We start from the raw sequence: 14143 nt of genomic DNA on the forward strand, positions 1-14143 counted from the left end.
CTAACATGATCTACTTTTTTTATAATTTGAAGAAAATTAAGTTATAAAAAGGAATGACTAACAAAGTTCTTCAAGGAGTTGGTATTTGCTGGTATCAAACTGAAATAGTAATTCCTGCCAAGTCCAGAGGTATCCACAAGATAACAAATATAATAAAAGGTATTCTGTTTAATTTTTTTGATAAAAAAAAACTTTTTTAAACACTTTTTGTTAAAATATTAAAATAATTTGTTATTATAAGTCATGTTTTAATTACATATCTTCTGAGTATATAATTCTAAAAATACTTTTAATTTTCATAAACCAGTTCATGTTATTTATTTTGTTTTGCCATTAAATAACAAGTTTATTTTTATTGTTTAATTTTTGAGCTGCTTGTACATTTTTTTAAATATTTTCTAGCACAAATTTTTAAATAAAAAGCCATACAACTAAGCTTTGCAAGCTACAACGGTTGCAGCGCCAATTTTGAAAGTCATTACATCTGTGGTACCTAATTTGAAATTTATTTACTTGGATATTTTATATATCATAACTTTACTTAGATAACCTTAACTCAAACATCAAGATTTATGATAATCTGATACCTTGTATCAGGTTATTATAACTTAATGTTTATCAACTTTGAAAAACTTTTTGTATGTTGCAGCATAGTCATAAGAAATAAATAGTCTGCAGTGTTCCTTTGATCAACTCTTTGTTTGGCAACTCAATGTCAACTCATTCTTGTAGTTTATGTATATTCCTTTAACCATGACTGTCTAAGTGTAAGTTTTATTCTCTCTTTTTGAAAGACAGATTTTTGCAAGTAAGAGACTGTGTTGTACACTTTATGGCTAACTGCTTGAGGTTAGTCATAATGTTCTCAAATGGTTTTCTTTCGTGTTGCTAAAGTAATCAAATTTTGTGACACATCATGATTGCCATCTAATATTTTTGAAATTTTTGATTGAGAATTGTTCTTGCTTCATATGAGGTTGCATTTTGAATTAAGGGCTTTTACTCTGCATAAAACAAATAAAACTTTAAGTTTACTTTCTTCAAGATCTTACTGATATCTTCTTTCAATAAACATAATCCTTGTTGCTTGGATCGTCACTGAGTACTTTTTTGAATATTTTTGCATCCATTTTTTTAAATGTATATTTTAATAAGTTGTTATAAACCAATATTAAATATTAGGCTTTCATCTAATATATTAAGTACAATAACTATAATAAAGTAAGTAAAATAGAATTAATAAAAAAACGTAATTAATATATATGGTCTGCTGAAGCTCAAGATTTAAACGATGGGAAACGACATCACCGCTTTCAGATGCGCTATAAATGTAACAATTAGGCTGGATTAAAAAATAAATTTGTTATAAAAACTGGTTTTTAATGCAACTGAACATGGGAAATAAGCCTTACAAAATAAAATTATGTGCCAGGTATATTATCTCCATTTTTTTGAGCAAACATTTAAAGGACTTCCCAAGTGCCGAGACAAGTTATCTTTATTTTGTTAATAAACATTAGAAAATAAGTTTTAAGTTTACTAAAATTACCAAAATAAATTATTTATTGAGATATTAACAAAAAACATTTGTTGTTTTGCCATTATACTTTAGGTTGAGAGCTTAATATTAATTTCATGAATCTGCATAATTTTTTCAGTTGAAAAAATATTTAGTTTGATTAATAAATACACCTACTGCAGAGTTATTTAAAATGGTTTATACTAATACACAACTAGATTGGGCTTTTCATTTTTTTAAAGATATTTACAAAAAGGGAAAAAGATATTTGACAAAATAAAAATTGTAGTTAATTGAAAAACACCGCTTTTCTACTTTGCTTTACTTTTATTTCCATTAAAATATTTTGATATTTTAATGGAAATAGAAATATTAAAATAGCAGAACTTGTTTTTAAAAAAACATCAGGGTAACTTTTAAATATACATATCTTATATTTATAATAGTAGTTTTAGTTTTTTTTCTAAATTAAAATAAATATAAGTTAAACTTAGTGTTATGTGTTATATTAATTTGGTTATTATACATTTTATAAAAGGTTATATACAAAGGCATTCTTCTGCATAAAAATTAATTGCAAAAGGGAAACTCAAATATATAAACAAAGGTTAGTTGTTGTTCCAGATCATATATATATTATCTTAAACAATGTTAATTTCTAAAGATGAAATAGTGAAAAACAGTAAATATAAACAACAACAATGTAACAAAGATTATAACAAGAAATGATTAATGTCATATTTCTACATCCCCTTCCATGTTTTTTCTATATAAACATAGTTTTCAGGTTCATTTCTTGAAGTCGTCTTTTTTTTTTTTTTTTTTTTTTTTAAGCATCTTCGCTTCCAACAAGGCTGCAAGCAGCCACTAATTAAAGTTGGAAGTTACTGTAAGAGAAAAGATGAAGATTGTAGAGCAAGATAACGATTGACGGACGATTTAAAAGATTGCAAATTATATGAATCAGGAAAGCAAGATGAAGGAAGCGAATTCCAAAGAGCTGATGTTCGAGGAAAAAAACTAGACGAATAAGCGTTTTTGGAGCACTTAGGAACAGTCACAGAAAAAGGATGACACTTAATTGAATGACGAGTAACAGGAGAATGAATTTTAGTAGATGGCACAAGAGGCGCTAGCTCTTTCGAGCAGTGCCCATTATAGTATTTGTAGAAAAGAGAAAGAGAAGCAACATTACGACGATGTGATAATGGTTAAAGGTTGGCTGCAAGAGCAGGTCCAACTATGTTTACAATGCGTTTTTGCACCTTGTCTAAAAGAGAAAGGGCATCATTAGAAGATCCGCCCCAGATATGGCAACAGTATTCCATACAAGGCCGGATTTGAGATTTATAGAGGTAGAGAATAGAATCCAGAGTAAGAAAGTGGCGAGCTCGATAAAGAGATGCAACCTTAGCAGATGCTAATTTTGCAACCGATTTGATATATGGTTTCCAAGAAAGATTGGAAGTAAGAGTTAATCCTAGAAGATGAAGAGTAGGTGACTCATCGAGTACATCACCGTTCATAAATATAGGAAGATCTAAATTATTGCGATAACGATTGGCTGAAAAAAATTGAGTTTTATCTGAATTAAAGTTCACCAGCCACTGTGAGCCCCATGCTGTAGCAGAAGTGAGATCCTTTTCAAGCTCAAATGCCCCCTCCAGGCAATCAGAGGGTGTTGGTTTCTTATCACGACAAGAATAAATGGTAGTATCATCAGCAAACAATGCCACCTTAGATGTGAGAATATCTGGAAGATCGTTAATGTAAATTAAAAAGAGTATAGGGCCAAGGATAGAACCTTGAGGAACCCCTGAAGTTACAGAATAAGAAGAAGAGTGTTGTCCATCGAGGACAACTTTTATGCTACGATTGGAAAGGAAGGATTCAATGATCTTAAAGATGTTGCCGGATACACCATAAGAAGAAAGCTTATGGAGAAGACCAGCATGCCAAACTTTATCAAACGCTTTTGAAATGTCAAGAGCGATGGCCTTAACCTCTCCACCTTCATCTAATGCACGATAAAACCTGTCAGTTATTACTGTTAGCAAATCAGCTGTAGAACGAGAAGATCGAAATCCATATTGATGGTCAGAAAGTAAGTTATTAGATTCAAGATGAGAAATTAAGTGTTTGTTAATTAAAGATTCAAAAACCTTGCTTATGATAGGAAGAAGACTTATGGGATGGTAGTTAGACGAATCAGATCGCTCCCCAGAATTTTTGAAGATAGGGATAACAGATGCGGCTTTCCAGCAGGCTGGAAAACAAGACTCTGATAAGCACTTGTTGAATAGTTTTGAGAGTATAGACGACAGCTCTGGAGAACACTTCTGAAAGACAATAACAGGTATGTTGTCTGGGCCACAAGCTGTAGAAGAGTCTAGACAGGAAATCACTTTAGATACAGATGCTGAAGTGATATGAATGTCAAGCAATGAATCAACCTGTTTGTTGGCAATATCAGGTAGAACGCAATTAGTGGAATCAAGAGATGATATTGATGAAAAGTTTTTAGCAAACAGTTCGGCTTTGTCTTTAGGTGAGGTGACAAAGTCTGAACCATACAAGAGAGGTGGAATTATAGATTTGCCCTTATTATTGATATTATTAAAGATTCTCCAGAAGTCACGAGAGCCTAATTTTTGAGATGAGATACGAGATTTCATGATCTGAGAATAGCGGGTTTTGGCGTTAGACAAAACCTTTTTACAGTTGTTTCTAGCAGTAATAAACAGACGTCTGTTTTCTGGAGAATTGTTTTGCTGATAAATATGGAAGTAACGGTTTCGATTGGCAATCGCAGCAGCACAGTGTGAGGAAAACCATGGAGGAGAGTGAGGCTTGACCTGGAATCGTCGAGAGGGAATAAAAGATTCCATCTAACGTCAAAGATTTACTGGATTCTGGTTAGTAAAATTTTCTCGGGATGCGTACCCTTGTTGAACGCTTTAATTATTAATCTCCAACCTTGGTATTCAATAGGGGTGGCATTGCTAACTGCGATGTGTTTGTTGATGGAGACGTTGGCGTAGATTATAGCTGGGGTACTGATGCTATTGGTAGAGGTGATGGAGTTACTGTTGGTGCTGATGTCAGAGGTGGTAACAGTACTGCAGGTGGTGCTGGTTTCGGTTCAGATGGTATAACTTTGATAGATTCTGAGACATATTCTGTGATTTGTGGCGAATTGACAGAATTTTCTTGACTAAAGCTGGTTTTTAGTGGTTTGGTCAATGCAACTTTAGTTTCGTGTGAATTTAGTGGGTTCAGAAATTTTGGCATTTCTTACAGTTAGTCTACCTGTTCCTTTAACTTTAATGACATATTGGTCATTTTCTTTACACTCGACAACTTTCCCACTGCGATCCCATTTTTTAGGGTGGTTCCCTACTTGATTTTGTATGAAAATAATATCTCCATCATGTAGTGGTGCAAGCGAACATGTATGTTCTTGAAGTGATTCAAGGGTCTTTGCATATCTTGTTCGTAATGCTTCTTCTTTTGCTGACCATGCGTGTCTCCATGTTTTCAGAAATTGATCATTTTCAAACATAGGGATTCTGTTTTTTATCCTGGGCATTGCGCCGCGAATATGATGGCCAAATAATACTTGAGCAGGGGACAACTGACAAATAGGGTGCTTATTTCTGATGTTCCTGATTTTATTCTGTAGACTTCGGTCCACCCAGAAAGTATATTAAAGACTTTCTGGGTGGACCGAAGTCTACAGAATAAAATTAAGAATTGTTAGGTTCCTTCATGCTCTCTGTCTAAGTAGATTTGTTTTTCCTGGTTGGTGCTGAATGATAAATTTTCATGGCAAGTTTCTCTGTTTTAGTCAAAGGAGTCGTGTGTTAGCAATTTCATCTAGGGTCCTGTCTATTAATAATTTGACAAGCGGTTTATGGTCAGTTACTACCAAAAGTTTATCACATCTTTGTGTGAAATATTTAGTCTGCTCTAGACTCCAAGTCATGCCTAGCATTTCGTCTTCAACTGGTGCGTATTGTTTTTCCGTAGATGACAAGAATCTGGACCCGGCAAGAGTGATTTTCCATCTGTCTATACAGCAGTATGGGGAATCTGATTTACATTTACAATGTTTTTGGCTCAGGTAATACCCTATCCCCAATTTTGACCAGTTGCTTCTCAAGCAGGTCTTCTTGGTGATGTCAAATATCTGGACCCCATTTTTAATTGTGCTGATGATCTTTTCTTTTGATACACTGATGAAGTGTTAAGATCATCCGACCAATAGAATTTTGATTTAGGGCTGAGCAGAGCTTTAAATAGGGCCATAACTTCTCAAAGTTGGGCATAATGTGATACTTGGCTAACTAAACCGAACCAAGATTGGATGTCAGTTATTGAGGATGGTGTTGGGAATGATCTGATTGCATCAATATATCTAGGCAGTGGTTTAACTCCATACTTACATATTCTAAAACCTGCAAAGTCCACTACTCTTTGAGCAAATTGGAATTTTTGGGGGTTTAAAATAATTCCAGCTTTACCAACAAGCTCAAGGAATTCAATTGTTCGCCACCAATGTTTAATTAGTTCATTGTCGTAGTGGAGGGTGTCATCTACACATCTTTGTTTGCAACTAAAGTCTGCTACAATTTTATCAAAACGCTTGTTGTAGCTGTCCCTGCTGGAGACAAAACCTTGAGGAGCTTGAATGTATCTATAGCGTCCAAAAGGTGTAACGAAGGTGGTAAGATGTCTATCTTCGATGTTTATCGGGACGCTATGATAACCATTCCATGCATCGGTTACAGTTTTCCATGAATTTCTTGGTACTGAACGAGCTAGTTGAAATGATGATTTCATTGCATGGGTTTCTCTGTGGCAATATTTATTTAATGGGGATAGGTCAACAGTGTGACAAGGCCCGCCGTCATGTTTTCGTGTGATGACCCTTCTGTGGCACCATGTTTGCAGGTTCTCCTAAGGGTACCTTTTCAATGACACCAAGAGATTCATCACAAAGTAAATCTTTCTTAACCTGGTCTTGCCAATTGATTGGTATGGTGGCTGGAGTGAATTCTGCAACTGGTGTAACACTTTCCTGAATTAAAATACTAATTGGAGGCCCCTCCATGTCAGGTAAAATCTGGTGTGGGCATGTGTTGAATGTTGAGGCAGAGTATCTTTCAAGAAGCCAAGTTTTCATCCGTTCGTTGTTTCCAAGAGAGCAATCAAAAGGAAGTTTAGTGGGTGCACTTGGTGGAAGACTTGATACCCAGTTGGGTCATTGCCTCTTTAAATAAGTAGAATCTGTTTGCATCTGGACTTATGTAAACCATTACAGCACATTCAACTTTGTTGCCATTATTGCTCTTGTTTTGTTTCCTGAAAGTTGATACACTTGCTGTTGTTGAAATATTTCCTAGTGCATTTCGTGTCATTTCCTTATCCTCGATAAAAGTAATGATACCTGCGATTGAGGCTGTGTCAAGTGAGACCCATCCAAGTACATCTTTACAGATGTCAATATCTGATAGTTCAGCAACAACAATATCTTGTATGATAGTATCAGTAAAATCAATGGTTGTTTGTGGGTGGCAGTGGCATTGTACATTGTAGTTGCAAGTAGCAGCCTTGCCCTTCATGAATAATGTCATATTTCTACAATATAACATGTTTATAGCTTGATTTTAAGTTATTTGAAAGAACTTTTTTTGTACCTTTTTGTATTAACTATAAAAGCACAATATAAGACCTGTATTAAAAAAAACAACAACAAAGAGCCAGAACTTACTTTAAAGAGAAAATAAATGGTTGAAATGAAATGAAATGCTTGAAATGAAAATTATAAAGTTTTTTCTATTATCTCAATAAATAATTTGTTTTGGAAAGTTTAATTAGCATGAAACTTATTTTTTAAGGATTATTCATGATATGAACACAACTTGTCACTCGGGGATCCCTTTAACACTTAATCAGATTGCTCAATATACATAAAGAAAATATAAACAATAAAAAATTTGCTTTTTATTTATTTGGTAGTTTTGTGATTTAAACAATGTTCCAGTTATATCATTCCACGCATTTAAGATAAGCAATCAAGTATGCATTCTGTTTAATATAAGGTTCAACAATATCAACAGCTAATGAAAGTGTTCTGCTACCAACACACTAAGCTCCTCTTTCTAGGTACCACATATCATTTATCTATTATTCTCTGGTTAATGTATCATTATTCTTTCAATTAAAGTACATTGCATATTCTGTATTATTATTTTCTTGCAACTGTTTCTGTGTATTCATTTAAATTGATGATTCTATGTATTCATTTAAATTGATGATTCTGTGTGTTCATTTAAATTGATGATTCTATGTATTTATTCATTAAAGGTATTCATTTAAGTTGATGATTCTATGTATTCATTTATATTGATGATTCTATGTATTCATTCATTCTATGTATTCATTTAAATTGATGATTCTATGTATTCATTCATTCTGTGTATTCATTTAAATTGATGGTTCTATGTTTGATTTAAATTGATGATTTTATTAAATTCATTTAAATTAAATTAAATTAAATTGAATAAAATTAAAATTGTGTATTCATTTTATTGTCTATATGTACTTTACTCTGTTTTTTAGCAATTTCTCTATTATTTAAGGCAAGCTTTCTTTTATTCAATTCTCTAACTTTTCTGGTAAATTTAACACAGACTACATCAATGTACGTTTCACGTATCGTTCTTTGGTCATGGAATTATTTTAATTACTTTTGTAGAACTTTCTTTTCTCTTACTTATTTACAATCTGCGATTATATCTCAAAAAAAGTCATCTAGGCAGAGATGGCATTTAAATAAAAAATTTTAAATAACAATGAAAACTTTGCAGTAAACTTTTTTGCTGTATTTGATTTTGATTGGTTTAAACTAGCCCATTTTTATTCTTAATATAGTCAGGTGGTAGTTAACTATTTATGAAGAATGGATGCACTGTTCCTTAGTTCCAATATATCATTAGTGATTTTATTAATAATTGTTGCACTCTGTATTTGGCTTTTCTTTGACTTGTATGAAATATCTGGTAACTTGATTTATTGTAGGCAGCTCATTCTTTGGTATAACAACAATTATATAGCGGTTGCTTCCACTATGGGTTTTAATGCCTTTTGTTGAAGGTTTTATTGAATAGAATTAACTACAACAAAATTGAATGTTGAAACATTTTAGTTGTAGTTAAATCCATTTTCATTAACTGTTTAACTCTTTTTAAAAAATGTTATAAATGAGACATTACTAAATTATATTCATCATTACGCTTTGAACAGTATATGTATAGAAAACAATAACACAATCATTATTAATATAATACAATAAATATTATAATGCTGCAAAATAATAAACAAAATCAAATAAACCAGAGTTAATTGCATTAAAAGAAGTAATGGACATGTCAAAAGGTTTATAACATTTAAAATATTTAGTTTATGCAGCTATTATATAAACAAACGAGATTCATGCTTAATTTAGAAAGTTAGTATTTCATAATTTTTCATCCTATTATGATCTATGTGTAAAATATTAGGTTGTCAATAAAAAATGTTTTTGAAAATCTAAAAGTAGATCATTTTGATTTATTGATTTTCATATTAAACTTCTATCTGTGCCCTTAAAATTTGGTAGAATGTATTGTCAGAAATACCAAGTCTATGATCAAAACTTCAGATCGATAGGATAAGGGGAAGTGGTTTAAAAAGCAGTTGCAAAATTTGGCTGCAAGCAAGCATGCAAAATCATATGATCATGGGGTGGTTGCAGTTTTTATTTTTTCATAATTTACTTTCATATATATAAAGGTTCATATATAATATAAATTTTAACATATACATATATATATATATATATATATATATATATATATATATATATATATATATATATATATATATATATATATATATGTATTTGTTAATATTTATATTTTAATATATATATATATATATATATATATATATATATATACATATATATATATATATATATATATATATATATATATAACTTCTAACTGGTTGTCGAAAGAAAGGTTGTAGAAAGTTTTTCCATATTTTGTTGACACAAAAAAAAAATTAAAATGCAAGCCCGGAATTTTTTTTTTATTACTTGATAGACCGCCCCAACCAAACCCTCAGTCAATGTAGCAGCACTCCCTTGCAAGTCAGGCTATAAGATAGTCGATGTAGCAACGCTCCTTTGTAGCAGCAGGCTATAAGATAGTCGATGTAGCAGCACTTCTATGTAGCAGCAGGCTATAAGATATTCGATGTAACAACATTCTGTGCATGGTTTACAGTAAAAAAATTAAAATAAAAACATTTTATTAAAAAAAAATAAAAAATAAAAACATTGTTTATATTATTAAAAAAATTAAATTAAATTAAATTGAATAAAATTAAAATTATGTATTCATTTAATTGCCTATATGTACTTTACTCTGTTTTTTAGCAATTTCTCTATTATTTAAGGCAAGCTTTCTTTTATTCAATTCTCTAACTTTTCTGGTAAATTTAACACAGACTACATCAATGTACGTTTCACGTATCGTTTTTTGGTCATGGAATTTTAAATGGTTTTAAAAACATTCTGGTCAATTAAATTTGCGTTTTTGTGGTTTTTTAAAAAAATGATTAAATTCCAATTAAATTAATGGTTTTAACTTTATGGCAACATGGAAATGTTGAATGAAAGTCAAAAGTAATTGAAAGTGACGTATTTGTTGTCAAAAGAATCATTTTTACCTTCCGTACTCTCAAATGCAACTATATATATATATATATATATATATATATATATATATGTATATATATATATATATATATATATATATATATATATATATATATATATATATATATATATATATATATATATATATATATATATATATATATATATATATATATATATATATATATATTAGTAAGTTTTTTCAAAATTCAATGAGACTCAGGGAGGCCACCTCAAGTCTGAAACTTGCAAAATGACTCTAAACAGAAAAAAAAAAGTTTTTCAAATGTATGTCATGTTGGGTCACAAAAAAAGCGAAACTTTATAAAAATTTTAAGAAATAATTATAATTTTTTGTTAAAAATACCTTGAGAGAAAATTTCGAGAGAAAAATGGGTTTTTTAATTTTTTTGTTAAAAAATAATAATTATTATGCAATAAAACTTAATGAGAGTAATAATTCTTGTGTAAAATTTTTATTATTTTTAAAATTTTTATAAAATTTTGCTTCTTTTGAGACCCAACATGACATACATTTGAAAAACTTTTTTTTTCTTCTGTTTAGAGTCTCGTTGCAAGTTTCAGACTTGAGTCTGAAACTTGCAACGAGACCCTAACCAGAACAACTAGTCTTCTAAATCTCATTCAATTTTTAAAAAATTTAACAGAGTATCTTGTGGGAACCAATAGAAAGTTTTAAGAATAGGGACAGATCGATTTTTGAATGTATGAGGCGTTGGATGCACTCTATTATATATATATATATATATATATATATATATATATATATATATATATATATATATATATATATATATATATATATAGATCTATAGTTTGTTGTCTTTGGGAAGAGCGGAAGGAAAAAAGTGATTCTTACGCCAACACATATGTCACTTTTAATTACTTTTGACTTTCGTCTAACATTTGCGTGTTGGGCGAAAGTAAAAACCATTAATTTATTACAAATAAATCGTTTTTTAAAAAAACCACAAAAACGCAAATTTAATTGACCAGAATGTTTTAAAAACATTCTGAATGTTTTTAACAATATAAACAATGTTTTTATTTTTATTTTTTTTAATAAAATGTTTTTATTTTTATTTTTTTTAATAAAATGTTTTTATTTTTATTTTTTTTAATAAAATGTTTTTATTTTTAATTTTTTTAATAAAATATTTTTTTTTTTTTTTTTTTACTGTAAATCATGCGCGGAGTGTTGCTACATCGACTATCTTATAGCCTGACTCGCAAGGGAGTGCTGCTACATCGACTGACAAATAGCCTGACCCGCAAGGGAATGCTGCTACATCTACTATCTTTTAGCCTGACCCGCAAGGGAGTGTTGCTACATCGACTGAGGGTTTGGTTGGGGCAGGCAGTCTATCAATTAATAAAAAAAAATAATCTACGGGTTGTATATATATATATATATATATATACATATATATATATATATATATATATATATATATATATATATATATATATATATTTATATATATATATATATATTAACAATAAACAAGTATGTATTTATTGTTAATATTTTGTTTACTAATTTAGAACTTCCTTTTCTGAACAACATTAAGATTGGTACTTGCTGTCTACTGTTAAAGCATACGTCTGCCAGTTTATCTTTAAATGAATGCTGGGATGATGATGTCCGCGCTGATATGGAAATGATATTAAATAAACTTGCTCCAGAAAATATACCTTATACTCATACCCAAGAAGGTCCTGATGATATGCCTGCTCATGTCAAAACAAGTTTAATTGGTGCTTCTATTACAATTCCTATCACTGATGGTAAACTTAATTTAGGAACTTGGCAAGGAATTTGGTTATGTGAGCATCGTAACCATGGTGGTCCTCGTACATTAGTTGTCACAGTACAAGGATGTAACTAATGCTTTAATTTTTAATTGCATAATTTTAAAGTTGTTCTTAAAATTTTTGTCTTGAATACTTTAATCTATATATATATATATATATATATATATATATATATATATATATATATATATATATATATATATATATATATATATGTATGTATGTATATTAGTGATGTACCAATTATTCGGCTTAGTGGCTAAGTTGCTTAATCAGCCACTTTTTGCATAATCGGAATCGGCATCAGCCTTTTTTATTAATTTACCGATTTTCCAACCGATTGCATTTTAATATTTTCATCCTGCATGATGATAATAATTAAATAATAAATAAACTAAACTTTATGCATTACTTAGAATTTTTTTGAGAAATTGTTTATTATGACTTTGTTAACAGGCAATATTGTTTATTCTTAAGATGATGTTTTTAAGCTTTAATTTAACAGCTGAATGTACTTCTACTTTTATTACCATGTTGTTTTTAGAATAATTTTATTTTGTGTTCTGCTATTGTTATACTTAAAAGTAACCTATTTAAGTATTGTTATCTATATGTGTTCAAGTACTATATTTCTTTTATTCTTTATTTTATTTTTATTTCAATTCACCCTCCCCAAGGCCATGAAGGCCAATTCAGTTGAGGAGGCTAATTTAGTTATGGTTACAACCCTATCTCAACTTTATAACTCCTAAACACAAACCTTGACAAACAAGGCTGCTGCACAGAGAAACAAATTGAACGCAGTACTACCAGAGACATGGTGGAGATCAAACATCACAAAATAAAATTATTCTAAAAACAACTTAATTATCTAAAAATAATTTAGATGTCTAGACAACATTGATAGTTGTTTAGATATCTAAATTACTATTAAATTGATAAAAAATTTTAAGTAAACTTTTGAGATATCTAAGAGTTTAAACAAAGTTTAAAGAGGCAGTTTGGTGTTCTCCATAAGCTTGTTTCATATGGTGTATCTGGGAAAATTTTGAGATTATCAAATTGTTTTTTTTTAACCGCTTTATTAAAGTCATCCTTAAAGACCAACACTGTTCTTTATTTCCAGTAACTTCTGGGGTACCTCAAGATTCTATCCTGGTCCTATTTTGTTTGTTATCTACATTAATGATCTTCCCAACAACCTTACATCTAAAGAAGCTCTTTTTACTGATGACTCAATTTTATTCTCCTGTCACGACAAATAGTCTTCTCTTTTTGATTGCTTAGAACAGGCAGCCGATCTTGAATCTGATCTCACTTCTGTGAATTTTAACTCCAACAAAACTCAGTTATTTAATGCAAAAAACTACCGCAGTACTGTCAACATTTCTATATTGATGAATGGCAACTCTCTCACTGAGTCTTCTTCTTTACGTGTTCTTGAATTATCATTTACTACTGACCTTTCATGGAAACCATATATACACTTGATTGCTATATTTGCATCTGCTAAGGTTGCTTCTCTTTATTGTACTCACCACTTTCTCCCTCCTGATTCCATTCTCCACCTCTACAAATCTCTCATTCGTCCCTGTATGGAATAATGTCATCATATTTGGGCTGGTTCTCCTAATGATGCTCTTTCTCTTCTAGACAAGGTCCAAAAACCCATTGTAAACATAGTTGGACCCGGAGATGCATCTCTAGTTCCATCAACCAAAACTTATTCTCGCTTGACTCCTCATTCATCAAAGTCTCATTCTTTTACTGTATCTGTCCCTGTATGCTCCAAAAACTTTTATTTGTCTAATTTTTTCCCTGCACTTTTCCCCTTTGGAACTCTCTCCCATCTTCATGTTTTCCTGACTCATACAACCTTCAACTTTTTAAGTCTTCTATAAACCATTTCCTTGCTCTATAACTCTAGTCTTTTTTTCTAGTAACTACTACCTTAATAGTGGTTGCTTGCAGCCTTGTTGAATCAGAATAAAAAAAAAATAGCTGCTTATGAAAGTACCTTT

At 30.4% G+C, this 14143-nt stretch overlaps 1 protein-coding gene across 1 annotated transcript; it reads left to right on the forward strand.

Annotated features, from left to right (window-relative positions):
* On the forward strand, nt 1-12239 carry LOC100199222 (UPF0047 protein YjbQ). Its single transcript, XM_065794020.1, has 2 exons — nt 1-159; nt 11853-12239. The coding sequence occupies exons 1-2, from the start codon at nt 54-56 to the stop codon at nt 12194-12196; spliced, it is 450 nt and encodes a 149-aa protein (XP_065650092.1). The 5' UTR covers nt 1-53; the 3' UTR covers nt 12197-12239.
* The last annotated feature ends 1904 nt before the right edge of the window (nt 12240-14143 follow it).

This window comes from Hydra vulgaris, chromosome 03 (assembly GCF_038396675.1).
Source record: "Hydra vulgaris chromosome 03, alternate assembly HydraT2T_AEP".
NCBI classification, from domain to species: Eukaryota; Metazoa; Cnidaria; class Hydrozoa; order Anthoathecata; family Hydridae; genus Hydra; species Hydra vulgaris.